At 40.3% G+C, this 19,188-nt stretch overlaps 1 protein-coding gene across 1 annotated transcript; it reads left to right on the top strand.

The window, feature by feature from the left end:
* The first annotated feature begins 1,924 nt into the window (after nt 1–1,924).
* Nucleotides 1,925–7,884, top strand: LOC147635750 (uncharacterized). The gene is made up of 3 exons (XM_086803152.1): nt 1,925–2,326; nt 3,119–7,241; nt 7,582–7,884. The coding sequence occupies exon 2, from the start codon at nt 3,231–3,233 to the stop codon at nt 7,218–7,220; it is 3,990 nt and encodes a 1,329-aa protein (XP_086659278.1). The 5' UTR covers nt 1,925–2,326; nt 3,119–3,230; the 3' UTR covers nt 7,221–7,241; nt 7,582–7,884.
* Nucleotides 7,885–19,188: the final 11,304 nt, after the last annotated feature.

Here is a 19,188-nt window from a genome sequence, read left to right as displayed (position 1 = left end):
GTGACTTACTTTTTGAGTTCTATAACCTTTTTTTTTTCATCATATTATTGCTTCATACATGAGATTAGCAAAATCTGTTTCTAATTTGGCCAATTGGTTGGCCTCCAATTCAGCAATTTCAGCAAACGTTCTCAACCTGGCCATTTTAAATTCACTCTGCTTGTTGGGCTTGAGCATCGCCACGTGGATTATAAAACGGCCAACAAAGAGTTTGAGTGCTCTGTGCACGTAGGAAGGCCCATCCCTGTGTGCCCAAACATATTGATGTGGTGAAGAAGGGGTCCATTCACATGTAGCACGCGAGAGAGCCCGGTCGGATCTATGGTCCATTGATCATAGGCGAGGGACGCCGTCCAACGTGGCAAACTTGCAAATGCTTCGATCCAATGCACTGAGCGCGATGGGGTCCGTAGCCGAAAGAGGCTTACTGACACGCACGGGAAAAGGCTGCCATGGTGGCCACGTGGGGGCCCTGTCAGCCTCTGACGTGGACAGTGAGAGCACGCAAGGCAAAACACTGATCCGCCTTTTCTTCATTTTAAAGCATTCAAGAATAATATTATTAAATTTGATATTAATATAATAAGCGGTGTTATGCCCTACAAAAAAGCTGGCTTGAACTTTGGCTTGTTGGCCTGTTTGTTGTGTGTGGCACTGTGGCTTCCCAAGGTCCCATCATTTTTATTTTTTATTTTTTTGCGACGGAAAGAAAGACAACCAAAAATAAACCCCTACTTTTTTTTAAGACAAGAAAATTGTCAAAATTCTATGCTTTTACGATTGCGTATTAATTTCTTTATTAAAATGGCAGGCAAGGGTTTTCCTTTTGCTCCTGGTCGGCACTATTCTAGCCCTGGTTGTGGAAATGTGTATAGCATAAATAAAATTAAAACTTTGGCTGAATAAAATTCCTTTAGACTTTTAATTTTGTGCAATGTGCTGTGCAGTGCACAGTGTAGTGTAGTACTAGTAGGGGGTATGCACTTTTGTGCCCCTACTCGGATATCAGCTCGCATTTGCATCCACCTACCACAACATTTGCTGGCATTTGCAGTCGTTTTTGTACACATGCGACATGATCAACCATCGTTGCTTAATGAAGTAATAGATCCTACTAATTCAACAAATTAAGCCAAGCAAACTTAGCAAAGCATATTAGTTGGCCAACCAAGCATATAATTGTCAGCACGGCTCATAAGTTTGAAATGGAACATCAAGAATGATAGGGGGAACAACTTTGAAGCATCAACAAAGGCGGATAGCTGATGGTTAGTGGGCAATATAATTCCCTCGTGTATGATTATGGGGTATTGGGTTGATTATTTAAAGGAAAAGGGAGCATTTATTAAGAGTTTAAAATGGGATTTTCATGATCAAAATGGCGAGCAACATAATTAGCCATAAGGCTCTCATGCTCGTAAGTGTATCTAGAATGGGTGGGTCACGGGTGGCTAATGATAAGTGGGGCAATAACAAGCATGGCTGTCATACGTAGGGGAAGCTATTGAGTTTAGTAGGGGTATATACTATAGTCTTAACGATAAGAGGCGATTAATCAGTTGAAGTAAGGGGTATGATGAGGTTAGTGAAGTATCTTTGGCTAGTGAGGGAATGGTATGTTGAGAAACTCATTGCTCTGGTGAGTGGATGGGCTACCGGCGATGATGATGATTCTCAAGGTGAATGAAATCATAGCAAACAGTTAATTGTTTTTTTTTTCTGCACGAAAGAGAAGTCAGTGGGCTACCCACCGATCAAAGAAGTTGACCACAGCAAGAAAAATATTGGGAAAAAAGAAGATGCCCAATCACCCACATATGCGCATATAAATAAATACGTATATAAACATAAATGGTGTGATTTATGCAATTTTTTCTTGGACAATATATGGGTCTTTTCTTCCCAATTGCAAGAGCGAAATTTTGTCCTTTTTATGGCCTGCAATCTCTCCTCCCTCTTCACCTTTTCATTACCATTTGCCCCCCTTCCTCTCTTACTACTACCCCTTGTCAACCTTTTAGCCTCCCCTTTGTTCTGAAGCTCATCTTGTCTCCCATTCATTCAATTGTTTCTTATTTATGCTAGCCTCAGTTTGCTTTCTTGTTAAATACAGTCACCACTCTCTATCTCTATATACTCTTCATAATTTTAGCTACAGTGCCACACCCTCCCTCTCTGCATGCGTAGCGTGCACATTTTTGGCTAATTTAAAATTCACCTTTTTCTTTCACTGTCTGCGCCTCTCTCTGGCTACTCAAAAGCTCACCAGCACTGCCTTCTTTTCCATGCTCAACGACCTGAAAAATGCAGACATGGCATTCTTAAGGTGAACTTTGCCTATCTAATCTCATGTTGTTAAGCTTCCTTGTTCTTGTGCACATCTGATATTGTAACCTTGTGCATATCTTGGTGTAATTTTGTGCCAATATAATGGTTTCATGATCTCTGTGCTTATATTTGGTGTAATTGATCGCCCACCCCACCATCAACTTCAACTTTGCCCAGTTTAAGACTGATCTCAAGCCTGGGATTCCTTTTCCTTGTGCAAAGATTGGGTGTATTTGTGGTTACTGCTCATCCCACCGTTAATTTAGCCTCACTTCATTAAGACTGATTCAAAATAGCTGACCATTTAAGTGTCTACACCTTAGCGGGTGGAGTTCTTTATTTTGAAATTATCAACACTTTAATGTCAACGTGTTTTAGACTTGGTAATGCTCGCCAGTTCCAAGCTTTGCCTGCGTTTAGGTAAGTGACGTAAGAGGAAAAATCACGGACTTAAGCAAAGCTAGGCTTAAGAGCATAAGATGTAAGAAGGATAGAGATATACATGTGGAATGGTTTTTGGTTGGCTGACTTGAAAATGTTCTTTTGTTCCCTTGCTCATTTTGCATTTCAGTTCTTACTATACATGTCCCACCAGTTAGGGTAATGCTGTTATATGATCCTTCAAGTAACAAACCCACCCAAAAAAAAAGATAATTATAATAATAGAATGTTAATTTCAATAAGAAAAAATGCCCAAAGTTAAGAAATTGTTTCCTTTCTGAGTTCAAAGATAAGTGCCCACCAACAATGGCTTTCTGAAAATGCATTGATATCATTTGTGGCAATGCAGATGTCGGTCGCCTCAGCAAAACCTGTGAGGCCATCACAAGCCCAGTGAAGAGTTTACAGAAGGCTTAATGGCTCTTGATGGAGAGCTAAATTGAGAGCTTAGTGGGGTCATTATGAAGACAATGGCTAGCTTATTGTTTCCATGGCTTTCGGTCTTCCTGCTTTGCATACCGTTGCAGGTCTTGCAAGGTTTAAACACCGACAAGGATGCTCTTCTGGCCTTCAAGATGGCTTTGAAAGCCTCTGATGCTCTCGCAGATTGGGTGGAAACAGATGGAGACCCTTGCCAATGGACGGGGGTCTCTTGTGACCATGGTAGCAGCCGGGTACAGTCATTATCACTCGGGAGCTTGTCTTTGGTGGGCACTCTCTCTCCATCTCTCGGGGATTTGCCAGCAATTCAGAACCTCAATCTGAGCTCCAATAATTTTACTGGCATTATACCCATGCAGCTTTGGAATGCCACTAGCTTGCAGCAGTTGGACCTGAGCTGCAACTCCTTGTCTGGTGAGATCACACCTGAGATCGGGGCCATGATCCATCTTGAGCAACTTTTGCTGCATAACAACCTGCTTACAGGCCCTTTACCAACCCAAATGGGTTCCCTTGTAAGGCTTCATACCGTTGATATGGGCTTGAATGCGCTCTCCGGAAGCATCGCTCCACAACTTGGCAATCTGCACAGCTTGGTTTATCTTGCATTGGATGGAAATGCACTCTCAGGCATGATCCCTTCATCTCTTAGCAACCTTCTCCTGTTGTCGTACTTTGACCTTTCGAACAACTTGCTCTCTGGGGACCTGCCGCCCCAGCTTGGTAATCTAACCCAGCTTCAGTACTTTGATGTCAACAACAACAGTTTAACAGGCTCCATTCCACCCACAATAGGAGGGCTGGTCAGTCTAACAGAAGTGTATATGGGGCTAAACTTCTTCAATGGGAGCTTGCCCAAGGAAATTGGAAACCTGAAAAAGCTTACAGTTCTCAACATTGCAGATTGCCTCATATCCGGAAGGTTGCCTAAGGAAATAGGCAACTTGCAATCCTTAAGCAGAATTGATCTAACACAGAACTTTTTGATAGGACCTATTCCGGACTCTATTGGAAAGCTCCAGAACCTCACTTCCTTGTCGGTTCCGAACAATCGGATTAATGGGTCAATACCAGCGTCCCTCGGAAGGTGTGCAAACTTGAGGATTATTGAGCTAGCTTTCAATCACCTCACAGGGCCACTTCCAGAGGAGCTTTCAGAGCTGGAGTTGGTCACCTCATTCTCAGTAGAAGGGAACTTTCTCGATGGGACAATCCCTTTGTGGTTGGGTAGCTGGCAGAACATGAATGCATTGCTTCTGGGGACTAACCGGTTCATCGGAGAGATCCCGAGGGAGCTCGGCAACTGTTCTTCATTGGAAACTCTGAGTGTTGATGGCAACCATCTGTCGGGCTCAGTACCCCCCGAACTCTGCAGGGCCCCCATGTTGTCTCAGCTTTCTCTCAAACAAAACTCTTTCACTGGTTCCATTGCAAAGACCTTCATCAACTGCACAGCCTTGACTGACCTGGAGCTTCCTGGGAACATGTTGACAGGGAAAATCCCAGGATATCTTGCTGACTTGAACCAGCTCGTGGCTCTCAACTTGGATGGAAACAACTTCTCTGGCACCATCCCCGACAAAATCTGGTCCTCTCAACTGCTGATGGAAATCTCGGCCAAAAGCAACTACCTTGTGGGTGGGCTGTCTCCTCTAGTGGGAAAGCTGAAGAACTTGGAAAGGCTGTATCTGGATGACAACTTCCTAGATGGACCCCTCCCAGCTGAGCTTGGAAATCTTCAAAGCTTGACAGTCCTCACCATCAATGACAATCAGTTCAAAGGGATCATTCCAAACGAGATTGGGAAATGCCTTCAATTGGCAACCCTTGACCTTGGTAGCAACAGATTGTATGGACAAATCCCACCAGAAATTGGACAACTCCCTAGCCTTGTTTGCCTGGTTTTGTCTCACAATTGGCTATCAGGACCCATCCCAAGGGAGATATGTTCAACTGCTTCCAAGGTCTACAACATCCCGGAATCATCTTTCCTACAACATTACGGGTTGTTTGATCTCTCTTGGAACATGTTGACTGGGCAAATTCCAGAGGAGATTCAGAACTGCATTATGGCTGTGGAGCTTTCACTTGAAGGCAATCAGCTTACAGGGGCCATACCAGAAGCACTAGCTCAACTGACCAACTTGACAACCCTTGATCTGTCCAATAATGCTCTATCTGGCAGCATTCCATCTAGCTTCGGGGAACTCAGCCGACTGCAAGGTCTGAATCTGGGTCACAACAATCTTAGTGGCAGCATCCCCTCAGAGTTGGGAAGGATCACTAGCCTGGTCAAGCTGAACTTTACACACAATCACATCTCTGGATTACTCCCCGATGCACTTGGAAACTTAACTGGCTTGACTCACTTGGATGCGAGCCACAATCAGCTCACGGGTGACATACCACCTTCTTTAGCTGACATGGTATCCATTGTAGGACTATACCTGCAGGATAACCAACTTGCTGGTGACATTTCTGGTCTGCTCAGTAAGAGCACGGCTTGGCATCAGGTTCAGTCCCTTGATTTGAGTCACAATCTGTTTGATGGATCCATCCCTGCAACCATTGGGAACCTCTCCAGCCTCTCATACCTTGATCTCCATGGAAACTACCTCTCTGGAAGCATACCCCTGGAGCTTGGGTCACTCTCTCAGCTGACCTATCTTGATCTGTCTAGCAATCACCTCTCTGGAGAAGTTTCATGGAAACTTTGTGTTCTTGGAGAGCTTTCAGTTCTTAATGTATCCTCCAATGACTTAGCAGGCGAGATCCCAAGTTCGGGGATCTGTACCAACTCTTCTGCATCCTCTTTCAGAGCTAACGCAGGGCTCTGCGGTGCTGCAATAGGTACAGGATGTACTGCTTCAGCCGGGCATGCAGCCGCAGTTTTGCTAAGCCCTGCTGCACTGTTGGGCATCACTGTGGCAAGTACATTTAGCTGTCTGAGCATCATTCTGGTTCTTATTAGGTGGAAAATGATGAAGCAAGATGCCCTCTCTGAAGCCTTGAAGAAGGCTAAGCTGCAAGATGCAACATTGGATTCAGATGAACTCCTCTTCTCTGACAAAGTTAAAGAGCCATTGAGTATCAATGTAGCCATGTTTGAGAGGCCACTTCTCCGACTCACCTTGGATGATTTGCTCAAGGCCACAAACAACTTCTGCAAGACCAACATTATCGGGGATGGTGGATTTGGAACAGTGTACAAGGCAACTCTCCCTGATGGCAAGATGGTAGCAGTGAAGAAGCTCGGCCATTCACGGACGCAAGGGCAGCGTGAGTTTCTGGCTGAGATGGAAACCCTAGGGAAAGTGAAGCATAGAAACCTTGTCCCTCTGCTGGGATACTGTTCCTTTGGTGAAGAGAAGCTGCTTGTGTACGAATACATGGTGAATGGAAGCCTTGACCTGTGGTTGCGAAATAGGGCAGATGCACTAGAAGCCTTGAACTGGCCCAAGCGGTGGAAAATAGCAGCCGGGTCGGCTCGAGGCTTGGCATTCCTCCATCATGGCTTCATCCCACACATCATCCATAGAGACATGAAGGCAAGTAACATCTTACTGGATGAGAATTTCGAGCCGCGGGTAGCAGACTTCGGTCTCGCTCGCCTCATCAGTGCATGTGAGACCCACGTTAGCACAGACATAGCTGGTACATTCGGGTATATTCCTCCCGAGTATGGGCAGAGCTGGAGGTCCACAACAAGAGGAGATGTGTACAGCTATGGCGTCATTCTTTTGGAGCTGCTCACAGGCAAAGAACCCACAGGGACAGATTTCAAGGATGTCGAGGGCGGCAACCTAGTGGGCTGGGTGAAGCACTCGATGAGGTATGGCAAAGCAGTTGACATTCTTGATCCGTTGCTTGTAGCAGCAAGCTCTTCATGGAAGAGCACAATGATCAAGCTTCTGCATGTGGCTTGTCTTTGTACCACCGAGGATCCTTTGAGGAGGCCATCAATGCTGCGGGTGGTAAGCATGCTTAAGGAGATGGAGGGTGCCCAGTAGAACGTAACCCTGCGTGCCAAGGTAATCTCTCTTTGCATACGCATGTATACCTACGTACATGCTTGCATGTGTGTCTCGTACATATCACCATATAAACATGTTTGCACATATATGCATGCCTGCATAGAGGGATAAGTATATGGCTCATACATATCACCATGTATGTATGCCCGCATGCATATGCTCCCGCGTGCATGCATGCTGTTGTATTTTCATGTGTGTGCGTGTGGGTGTGGGTGTGGGTGTGGGTGTGGGGTGTGTAGGGTGGGGGCGCATTAATTAAGACTAGCTTTCCATATTACTAAGAGTAGAGGGCAATATAACGAACTTATTGTTAGTTTTTTTTAAAAAAATTGTGCAGATCTAAGTTCATCCTACATCGACCGTCGTTTATCTTCATGTACAGTACTTGTATATGTGGCATGTGAACATGGAAGCTTCTGTAGAACATGGGAGCTTGTACGCACATCGTTCCTCATCCATGAAGACATTCTACAGCAGAGAACTTTTCTCCAGGAATCTTATTAGCTTTATGAAATGGATTAGATTATAGGACTTCATTATTCGACAAAATCATAGCTTCATGGAAAGGATTAAATTGGGCGATTGGTTCTCTCATATTACTTTGTGTAGAACTGGATCCATATATATATTATATTATATTTGCGTGAGTTGATGTTAAAAAAAAATAAAAATAAAGAATTATGTGCGCCTAATGAATTATGGCGCTCATTGTGGTGCTTGTGGTGCACTATAGGAGATACAGACATCTGTAGCGAAGGTTTTTTTTTTAAAAAGGATGAAATTAAAATGAAAAGAGAAAATATACAAGATTGATGCATGATTCTTAGAATGCAGTAGCTTTAATTAGTTTGGACGAGGGCAAGGCTTGCTATTGAATAAAACCGCATATAATTTGATCTATTTGAAATTAAGTACTCACAAAGCTTTTTCTAATATTATTCATTCTTTAAAATTTGCAGAATAATGAAGTTTGTAGTAATTGCATTAAGAGCCGTACCAAGGTATAAGTGAATGTGTTTATTTTTGAAAAACATACTCTATATTTATTTAAAAAAAAGTGTATTCTACGCAAAAATAAGTGAGAGCTTGCACGCTATTAAATTTTAAGAAGTATCAAATTAACGAAATTGTCATCCTTTTTGCGTTTGCCCTTTCAATAGAGTTTTCTAGGTGGCGAGAAAAAATTGTAAATTCTAGTGCAAATGAGCAATTTGAACTTTATTAAAAAAAACATGTTACGTAGAGTGATTGATAGAGTTATGTGACATACATTGGCGCACAATCCATGGAAGATAGTTTTTGTACGAAAGTTTAAACTCAATAACGTGGTCATAACTCAAATTTTGCTTGAGCATGAACATCATACTTAACTTTAAACAATATATGCATCATGCCCTATTCTATAGTTGTTATTTACTAAGAGAGACATTTAAAACTAGTTAGATGTACTTTTGACTTGCATGGAATATAGAGAGAATATGAATTGCCAAGTCAGTATTTGAATATGAATTGCCCAAGTCTGTATGCAAAAAGTATATGAGGTGTTACATAACAAAGAGAATACACCCTTTATGGGATATAACTTTATAGAAGTGCCACATCCTATTACACGTGAGAAAGCCAAGAGAGTAAGATATTCTTGTTTGTCAAATCTAGAGTAGTAAAACTTTGGCATACCTATGTGAAAGGACACACATTCAATAATCCAAAACTTAGCTTTTTCTTTAGGAAACTCTTTAAAACCTCAAAATACTATTGTCGTGATTGTGAATGAAATCCTCTCACTCCTTTGGTGAACATGTAGAACTCTTTGAGTGTGGTTTGATGAAGAATGTAAAAGTTTTGTAAGTGTTTTATATTCTAGAGCTAGTCTAGGACTTTTAGACCATCTTCTTTTTATTTATTATAAAATCCCTTAAACCCTCTCTCTCTCTCTCTCTCTCTCTCTCTCTCTCTCTCTCTCTCTAAATCAATAAAATGTTCAAAAGGCACACTTACTCACATATTTTGGTAATTTATACACAAACCTAGACAGCTCATGACCAAAATTTTTCCACTCTTCCAAGTAAAGGTACTTAATTATATGAGACTTGTTTTTTCTCATCATCACATGGTGTCACTCATCTTGTTGGAATATGGCATGCTCTTAATTCTTGTCACAACATATAATTAGTGAAAATTTTAAAATTTTTGGTGAAACTAAGCCACAAAAGCATTACTTGATTTGATAATATTGAATGCATGCCTAGGCCGTTACAAGGAAATTGTGTGTGTGTGCGTCCATGTGTGTGTGTGTGTTAATAACATGCTTCAATAGTTAGCAAAGAGAGATTAATTGCGTTAAGTAAAAAAGAGTATTGGGAGAAAACAAACAAGTCTTGGCCAAAGTATTAATGAAGTTAGGACTCCCTTACCTACATCCATCCAGAAGTTAGGACTCCCTTACCTACATCCATCCAGAAGTTAGGACTCATTTCCCTACATCCATCCAGAAGTTAGGACTCTCTTACTTACATCCATCTAGAGGTTAGGACTCATTTCCCTACATCCATCCAGAAGTTAGGACTCATTTCCCTACATCCATCTAGAAGTTAGGACTCATTTCCCTACATCCATCTAGAAGTTAGGACTCTCTTACTTACATCCATCTAGAGGTTTCATGAAGTTAGGACTCTCTAACCTACATCTATCCAGAAGTTAGGACTCTCTTACTTACATCCATCCAAAAGAAAATGGTCAGTAAAAGCTTAAGGGACTACAAACGCCAACAAGCCCTACCAATAAAAATCCATGTCACATGAAAGTGAGGTCAAAGCAACCTGTTCTTAAGCCATGGAGTAATGCATGTAGAAAACTCTTGGTGAAAGTTACAGTAGCTCTCAGGTGTATTTCTCATCTTGGTGGACCCTTTTAAACACCTCAGTTGAGGGGGGGTGGCAAAAACTGAATGTGACCAATTTGCCTTTAATGTATGCAATGAGGCTGTTTTTGTAGTGCGCCACTTTATGCATAAAAGGCAGGCAGGGCCGATTGCTTCACATATAGAGAGCTATAGTATAGGTGGTTGCATGTTTATAGAAGTTAGGCTATGGTTGACGTGCATATATGATGATTGGTGGCCTTTATCTTTGACATAGCAAATAAATAAAAAAGGTGCTAATTGACCCATCTTTAAGCAACTAATTGGCTAGTGTTCACACAAAACCTACAAACTATATACAATGCACCTATAGCATTGTTGGTTTCATGTGTAAATTTATTTTCTCAATTTTAAATAATCTACAAAATGTGAAGCACTATAGTCATATTTTCACTCAAAAAAGTTGTAAATTTTCAACAAAAATATTTAAAATTTGAAGGGTCCAAGTTTTGTGGTTTGCTGAAAAAAATGTTTTCTAGAAACATTAGTGGTGACCTTATTTTTGGTGTAGAAAGTAAGTCAAAAGGGAGGTCTTTCTTTTAGTGAGTTTATTAATCTTAGGGTACACCGTATCATTAAATGGGTACATCGTACCATTAGAGTTTGAGCCAAGAGAGAAGAACATCCAAAAATGGGGAAGAGTGGAGACTTGAGAGGTGGTCTTTACCTTGAAAGTGTTTTAATGCTCCTTGTATTTATTGTCTTAATTAATGATCATATAAGGAAGCTAAAGTGTCCAAAGGTACCAATATAAGTTGAGCAAATAGAGGAAATAATTCAAGAGGTACCAATATAATTTGAGCAAATAGAGGAAATAATTCAAGAAAGGACCCAAGGGACCCTTGTGTAAAGAACCCTCCAACCATTCCCACACAAAAAGTTGGGGTCTATCCATACAGAATGATAGGTTACTATGCCCATTATATGGAAAACCTAGTGCTATCTAGTGTATAAGATTCTCAAAAAATTGCTCATCAGACTAGAACATTGCGAATCATAGTTCTACTGAGATAAAATTTAATTAGTCTCTCCATAGTCTAGCTCTCTCAAATAAAAAACAATTACAGGAGATTTTTAATGGCCAAGTTCTACATCATGAGGGTACTTTATGGGCCATGAAGAGGGACAATTGCTTTCTCTATGGATAAACTCGCAAACATAAAAGGTAATTTCCTAGACTTGTTAGATTTACGGATGCAAAGTGTGTCCTCGAGGATTGAAAGATTCATAGATAAGAAAGTGGTATGTATCCCAAGGAAATGAAATTTTAACATTGAATATAAGGAGTTATTAAGTCTTTTGGGTAAATCCAAAAACTATAATTGTGGGACTCATACTACTGAAATAAACCATGGGGTTAGAAGTGTAATGTGTTAACCCATTAAATATCAACTTTAAATGGTTAGAAAGCTTGATGAAAAATCGTATTCAAGTGAGTGTAGAAATAGTTTGCACCATGTAGGAGAGCAAGAGAGGCACACAGGGATTCCATTTCTCTAATTGAACGCTTAGTCAAAAAGTCGCACACAAACATTATTAATGAGCTAGTTATTCATCCTAGTGACTTGTTTGTTGAGAAACATGGGTATTGCGGACAAGATATCGTACTCTCAAGAAGGTAAACACGAATACCAAATTAGCTCGTGTTGCTACTATGTGCCATACAAGGTGGTGAGGTGTGTTGGTGAAGTTGCTTATCAATTGGCACTTCAATCAACCTTAAAGATTCATGATGTGTTCCATGTGTCGCATCTCAAAGCTTACCTTGAACTGGAAGTAATTGTGCAAGAAGAGCTTCCTCTAGTGAATGAGGAGGGTATGATTGAGTATTTTTTGGGAGCAATTTTGGGTACAAGAGAAAGGGTTCTTCACAGCCATACATGAGTGGAGTATTTGGTCAAATGGTGAGGACTACCTAAGGAAGAAGCTTCTTGGCAACCTGCCTCTACATTGGAAGAGTTTCGAGGGTTGTTGGAAGCATTTGGTAGGTCCAACGAGGTTCAAGAACAATGAATTAGCTTGTTGGAAATTCCTGTAAATTCACTTGGGACAACCCTCTACCCTTTAGTATTGGATGCATAGTGTACGAGAGCTTCATGAGGCTTATGTGTCATTATGGAGAGGATGTTATGGCATGTTTTAGAGGAATTTGGATTAGTTTGTAGTCATATACATGTGATTGTGGCCTCCCATACATGGTGTGAGCATGAGCTTGAAGTTTGACGTGAGTCCATTAACATATACTCCATCCATGTGGATTGTGGTTATACATATCAATGGTTTCAGGATAAAACCTCTTAGGTGGCGATAGTTTGTAACAAAGTGTGGTCTCGTATGTAATAATGGGCCCAAGGCCAATAGACCATGCCCATGGACAATATTAATCTAAGTGTGAAAAGGGTGTATACCAAGATAACCCATAATTGGGGCTAATCACTTGAATATGAGAAATTACTCTTTCCTCTCTCTAAACCTAGGCTAATCTCCCTAAGCTAGGCTAATCCAAGACTAAGCTAGGATAATATAGATGTTGATTTATTTCAATTAGGTTACAAGATTGAAACTTGTACTCATAAAGAGACTTGAGAGCTTGCTTCATGTTTCATTGCTTGAAAATGACCCCTTTTTATATGAGGGAGCTACAAATTTGCTTGAAAATGACCCCTTACAAATTTGCTTTGCTAGGTCATGTGGGATAATTTAGCTTTCTCATGTGGCTTCTTGTTGGACAATGCCTTCTTTGGCTTACTCAACTCAAACCCTACCAACTCCTATGCTCAATGGCACCACATTTCTCAACACCCCTCCTCGGTACCATATTCTTAGGCTATTGCAAGGTGGTCAGATGTAAGGTTTACAAATAATTCACCCCTCCTTAATGCAGGTGGTAGGTGGATTGAGATTTAGACTTGGACATGGAACATCTCCTCCCCTCGTGCTTGATTAGCTACTCTCAGGTAGTAAGAAGTGTTTTACATTTGCATCACTACTCTTAGGTGGTAAAGCATGCTTACAAACAAACAGACTTGCCTACTCATTTTGTGGCTTACCAACATATGAATTGATTAGGTTAGGGTAGTGGTTGGTAGCACCTTTGTTGGTCAGTGTTGCTGCTTGCTTGAGATCTTCTTGCTCTTGCTTGGTGAAGATCCCTTGTTGTGCTGACTTCATGCTTCATGTCGATGTCATGTCCTTCTTCTTCTTCTTTACATTATTGAATGATTCTTAACTCTTGGTCTTTTCTCTTTGGCTTGACACTTGGCTCTTGGATAACTCCTTTCATGTGGACCTCATTCTTCTTGCTACCACACTTGATGTGTGTGCTTGGTGCTTTGATTCTTTCTTTGATGCTTAGTGTGTAAGTGGCATGCTTTGTGATGTGGATTCCATGCACGTGTGCTCTTAGAATGCTTAGGATAGTATTTAATGTACCTTTTCTTTGTTTTTGATGCTTATGCACATGTGAGTACCCATTTTTGTCAGCCCAAAGATGCACCTCTTCCCCATATAATGTTATGAGATGCAAAATACTTGCCTTTTGAGAAGGTCTTACACCAATGAGCTTGTGTTTTGCTTCACTGGCATTGTCTAATCTCATACAAGATTGGCAATGAGATCTAATTTTTCATGTAATGATTGATTTCAAGTTGATACAAGTGATTAAGATGCAAACTATGTATAAAAAATACACTATAAATGCGATGAAAAATTGCTCAAATTGAGCATTGCAAACAGGTGAGATGGATTTTAATGTAAGAGAGAGATTCCCACAGTAGATTTATACCTAAATTTTAAAATTTTGACATTAATTTGGCCCAATTTGTGTAAATCAATCCTTAATGATAATGATAAGGTGCTAATCACAGTGATTAAATAGGGTTGAATCTTGGGAGCTTCAATTGAGAAAATTAAAAGGGATTTTGATGGGGATTTTTGGATTGCCTTAGTTCCCTTGATGATGAGTAACAAGTCCTTATTAAGTTGAAAAACCAGCTCAATACCCCTTAGAATTGACGCGATTTCGAATATAAGCACGATTGGTTTTTTGCTCCTTGTCACCTACTACAGTGGCTCAAATCAGCTTAGATTTGGAATGTGAAACCCTTTGTATGATGATTAGCAGGCTTCTAAGAGGACTTGTCTTGGAGGGAGAATGGTCGAAAACACCAGTCGTCGCCTCAATAGGGTGTGGTGAAATGCGAATTGCTAGTGGTGAATCTATGTAGGATTTTTGGGCTATGTGGTCACCTTGGGGTGAGGAAGATCCCCCTAGAGTCATTTAGAAGAGATAGGGAGAACAAGGCTCTGTAGCTTGGCGGCTTGTAGTGCAAATTATGGGCTAAATCCATCAAAATCGGGCAAATGGTTGGTGTAGGAGGACCGCCTCATGGTGGGAAAGATGCTCCTAAAAGATCTCTTGCAATTGTGGGATGTAGAGAGAGACTAGCTCCTACAAATCTGAGCCTCTTCTCTAACTTAAAGATAAGGTTGTAATTATGAGTTGATAATGATGAGTGATGAGACTGATGCAAGGGTTAATATAAGAAGGCTATGGGGAGAGGGGAGACCATGATACCATGTTGAGAAACATGGATATCCTAGACATGTACATAGCTATGGTGATTAGTAATAATATTACATTAATATATTGATTAAGCTAATCTAAGGTGGGTGATGATAAATAACTACTAAACTAACTAAGCTTAGACTCAAGCACAATTAGGTTACAAAATTGAAACTTGTACTCATAAAGAGGCTTGAGAGCTTGCTTCATGTTTCATTGCTTGAAAATGATCCCTTTTTATATGAGTGAGGTACAACTTTGCTTCGCTAATCGTGTGGGATAATTTAGTTTTGCTCATGTGGCTTCTTATTGGACAATGTCTTCTTTGGCTTACTTAGCTCACTCCCTACTAACTGTTGTGCTTAATGGCACCACATTTCTCAACATTGTTTATCGTAGAGCCTTTGATTAGTTTGATTGTTGCCAATAGTACAAGTGGATGTTATCTTCATAAAACCAACATAGATAGATTTTTGGGTTGTGAAGGCTACTTTGATTAGTTTTGTAAAAAACCCTTCTTAAGGTTAAAATCCTATGTCACCTCCACTCCTATCGTTCTCATTCTCTTCCTTCTGGTTCATTTCTTGGTTATGTTTGAAACAACACTTCCAACTATTAAATTCAAACTTTTGAGGCATTGAATTTCTCTTTGATGTTTATGATGACCTTGTGTGGTTGAGGGATGTGTGCTCTTTGATGTTGATGACATTCTTGTGTGGTTCACGGATGCCTTCTTTTGTAGATGCTTTTCTCTTCTTCTCTTCTTATCCTTGTAGTGCAAAATAATTAGCTTCATCATCATCTTCGTCTTCTTCTTCAAAGTATAAGTCTCCTCATCTTATTCCTCATATGACTCCTTATCTAACTCCATGTTGACACAAATTTTTTTGCTACCTTTTTTGTTATTGACATAAATCTTTCCACATTGTTTTGCAACATTTCTATTTCTATGATGTTTTGAATATGAATCATGGTTCCCCCTAACATTGTAGATGCCATTACCTTGCTTCCCAAGAACTTTTAGAAATCTTTCAGTTCCTTCTTTGCTTTGTCAAGCTTTCTAAGCCCATACTTTGTGCTAGATTTGCAGATGGTCTTGGTAACTGCTGCATACACATCTGAGATTTCTAATGGACAATATCTTTGCTCACAACATCTTCTACACATGGTATTGGCAATATTTTTTACATGGCCCTTTTCACCACAATACTCACACCTTTTCCCCACCATTATTGAAAACTAATGGTCATGCAAGTTAAACCCTCATTCTACATGGCTGCTCTCCTGCTTCTGGTGCTAAGAATAGTGCTTATTGCTCCTCCATCCTAGTTAAGGTATAGGACCCTTATGTAGGCATAATGTCAAATTTGAGGTGGGTGGTACCAACCTATTCATAAGGATTTAGCATGGAATGTCATACATTCGCTCCCTCATCTTGGCTAATTCCTTAGCATGGTTGGCCAGGTCCCATACCAACTTTACACCTACAAGTGCCCCTGGTTGTTGGGCTGCCTCCTTTGGCCTTGACTTATTGAACACTCAAAGTACATTAAGAGTACAGAGATGATGTGATTGGAATCTGGTGAGTCAGAGAGCAAGTCACTATGCTCCACTAGTAGGATGAGCTCATTGAATCATTCCAGTGTTTTGTTATGGAGCAAGGTGATGTCATAATTGACTTATTGTGTGGTAAGACATTAAAGAATTAATGCTTAAAAACATTTAAGGTGATTTAAAGTCCTATTAATTATTTGAGCAATCATAAATATGAGGATGATATTATATCAAAATTTTTACGTAGCATATATCTATGTGATTGGAAATCATGTCCTACATTTTGTGATTTACCCCTTCTTAAAGACTTGAAGCTAGTGCATTACTGGGTCTTAATACATATTGATCAACACCATCATGTGATAAGGATCACATGTACTTCTAAGTTGATGCTATGGATACTTTTGTTTGTATAGGTTATGTCTTCTTCTTTGGGGCGAGTGATTGGAATGCCTTCCCAACACATCAAAGGTATTCATGATATGATAGACTTTAGGGTCCCTAGGTCTATATATATATATATATATATATATATATATATATGTATGTATGTATGTATGTATGTATGTATGTATGTATGTATGTATATGTTTTCCCAAAGAAAAAGTCTTGAAGCTAGTAAAATTGTGCTTTACAAAAATTAAATTAGCATGTTTTCATCCTTTTTAAATAAGATATTAACTTATATGTATAAAGTTCATGATAAATCCAAGGAAAGGAAAAACCATTGATTTACCTTACATATTCTAAAAATTGCACATTGACCACATAACATTATTAGAAAATTTATCTCTTAGCAATGCCACAAAACCACATCGTATAATTTTGGTCCTATTTGGGAATGTAGTTTATTGCTTTAAGTGGATAAATAATCTAAGTGTGGCTTTTCCCTGACATTGTTGAATTAGATAGATAACTTTATTCAATGCCTAAGAAAGTAGGAATGAAGCGGGGAAACCACTCAGGCAAGAGACTTCCAACTTGGAATGGGGACAATAGCCCAATGATAGAGTTCCAGCCTCTCCGGACTATGGGATGCATGTTCGAATCTTGACTCACCCCTCCCCTCTCCTCCAACAAAGGGTGTAATAAAGAGTGTGTTGGGTAAGAAAAGAGAAGAAGGCAACAATTCTTTTATAGAAATTAGTTTAAAATGGCACATCCAGCTTAGGGACAGAAGGGGTTGTTCACACACGACCTAATGTGGTGTGATGTGGAATGGTATGGCCACCCAGTGGTAGAAACAATCATGTAAAAGCACTTTCCTTTGATAGTGATCAACTCTAACAAACTCATCATGAAATTTGAGAGAACATGCCATCCACTTGCAAAAACCTACAAAGAGCCATCAAAACTACTAAAAAAACAGGCCAAGAAAACCACCTACGTAATTGTGATGAAATTAATACTGCTTTACTGCTATTGGTGGCTCAATTCTAATTTATTTGAATGAAGCAAAATGCTTGCCCACCAATCGATAGAAGTGGGGCATTTTCACCCATGTGTGAACATGTCCTAGCAACCAAACAACTTGCGATGATTTACAAAAGTGGGGTATTTTCAATGATAGGAAAAGAGATAAGAGGAGAAGACCATTTCTTAATAAAGGCATAGTGGTATTATCCCATGGGCACGTAGATGAGTTGGTAGAACGGTTGGGTTTCATGTGAAGACTTCGATGCCATCAGGCTGTGCGCCATGGGTATGTGTTGTGAGCCGATATATATATTTCCCGCAAACACAATAAAGGCACAATGGTTTTAATTAGGTGCACATCTAGTTTCTTGATCCTTGAAGTTTATGGATAGTTTGAGGAGAATGCAAGGGAAAATGAAAGGCTATATTATTTTTATGTAGGGACATTACAAAACTTATGCTATATCTATTACGTATTAACCACTCGGACAACTGGACAACTGGACAACTGAGGCACAAGGAGAGGAGAGAAAAAAAATCCTGGATTTCTAAAAAAATAAGAGAAATAAATCCTTTCAATTGACTCTTTGTATTCCAACTTCTATTCCTACATTTCACTTCTTAATGTCTTTTACATAGGGCAGCAAGTACTAGTTATTTTTATTGTAAGAACGTAATGCTGCTTGAAAGTTATATTATTTTTATTTTTATTGTAATAATGTAATGTTCCTTGACAATCTCAATCTCGCTCTCCTCTCTCCTTGAAAAGAATCTCTCTCCTCTCTCCTCTCTCCTCTCTTTCTCTCTCTGCTAAGCACGCGACTCGTGCTTGGTGAGTAATGACCTCTCTCTCTCTCTCTCTCTCTCTCTCTCTCTCTCTACGAAAACTCCGAGACAGTCCGGACTCCGAAGACCTGAAATCATTATGCACTTGCACGCTGCAATGTAAAGCAGTAAGTACTCTTCTTGAGTGTTGTTTGTTTCACCCACGGCAAGAGCAGGTCTCGGTCTCCGATGCGTGTCCTGTTCAATGGATTATTGAAGCAGGGGTAATGGGCTTCCTTGATGCTTGGCACTTGCCTCTCCTCATCATTTCACTTGGGAGTCCTCTCCTCTACTTGACTGACTTATTCGATTAACTTGTCGCAGAGAGTTCAACAGCAGCTGCACACTACTACCTACATGAACTGACGGAAGTCGAAGCCAAGGTTAATAACTCGAATTACTTCACTACAGTGACGGACTACACACACACACACACACTCACGGGTAACTACCTCAATGCCATAAAGAGGTCTATGCAATCTTGCAAAAATCATTGACTTGCGTGAACCAAGCCGACCCACAGAATCAAACGAGCTAATCGATTTGACCGAGCATTAGTCTCAATATTATTACGAACCCCCGCGGCCCGCCGATCACAAGGGCTTTTTATCCATGCTCAATTGACGAGATAATCTAAGCTCACAAGGGCGATTGCTCAAATTGAG

The sequence above is a fragment of the Cibotium barometz genome, chromosome 9 (assembly GCF_041138505.1).
Source record: "Cibotium barometz isolate CiBa-2024 chromosome 9, ASM4113850v1, whole genome shotgun sequence".
NCBI lineage: Eukaryota > Viridiplantae > Streptophyta > Polypodiopsida > Cyatheales > Cibotiaceae > Cibotium > Cibotium barometz.
This window is presented reverse-complemented; position numbering and strand designations above follow the sequence as displayed.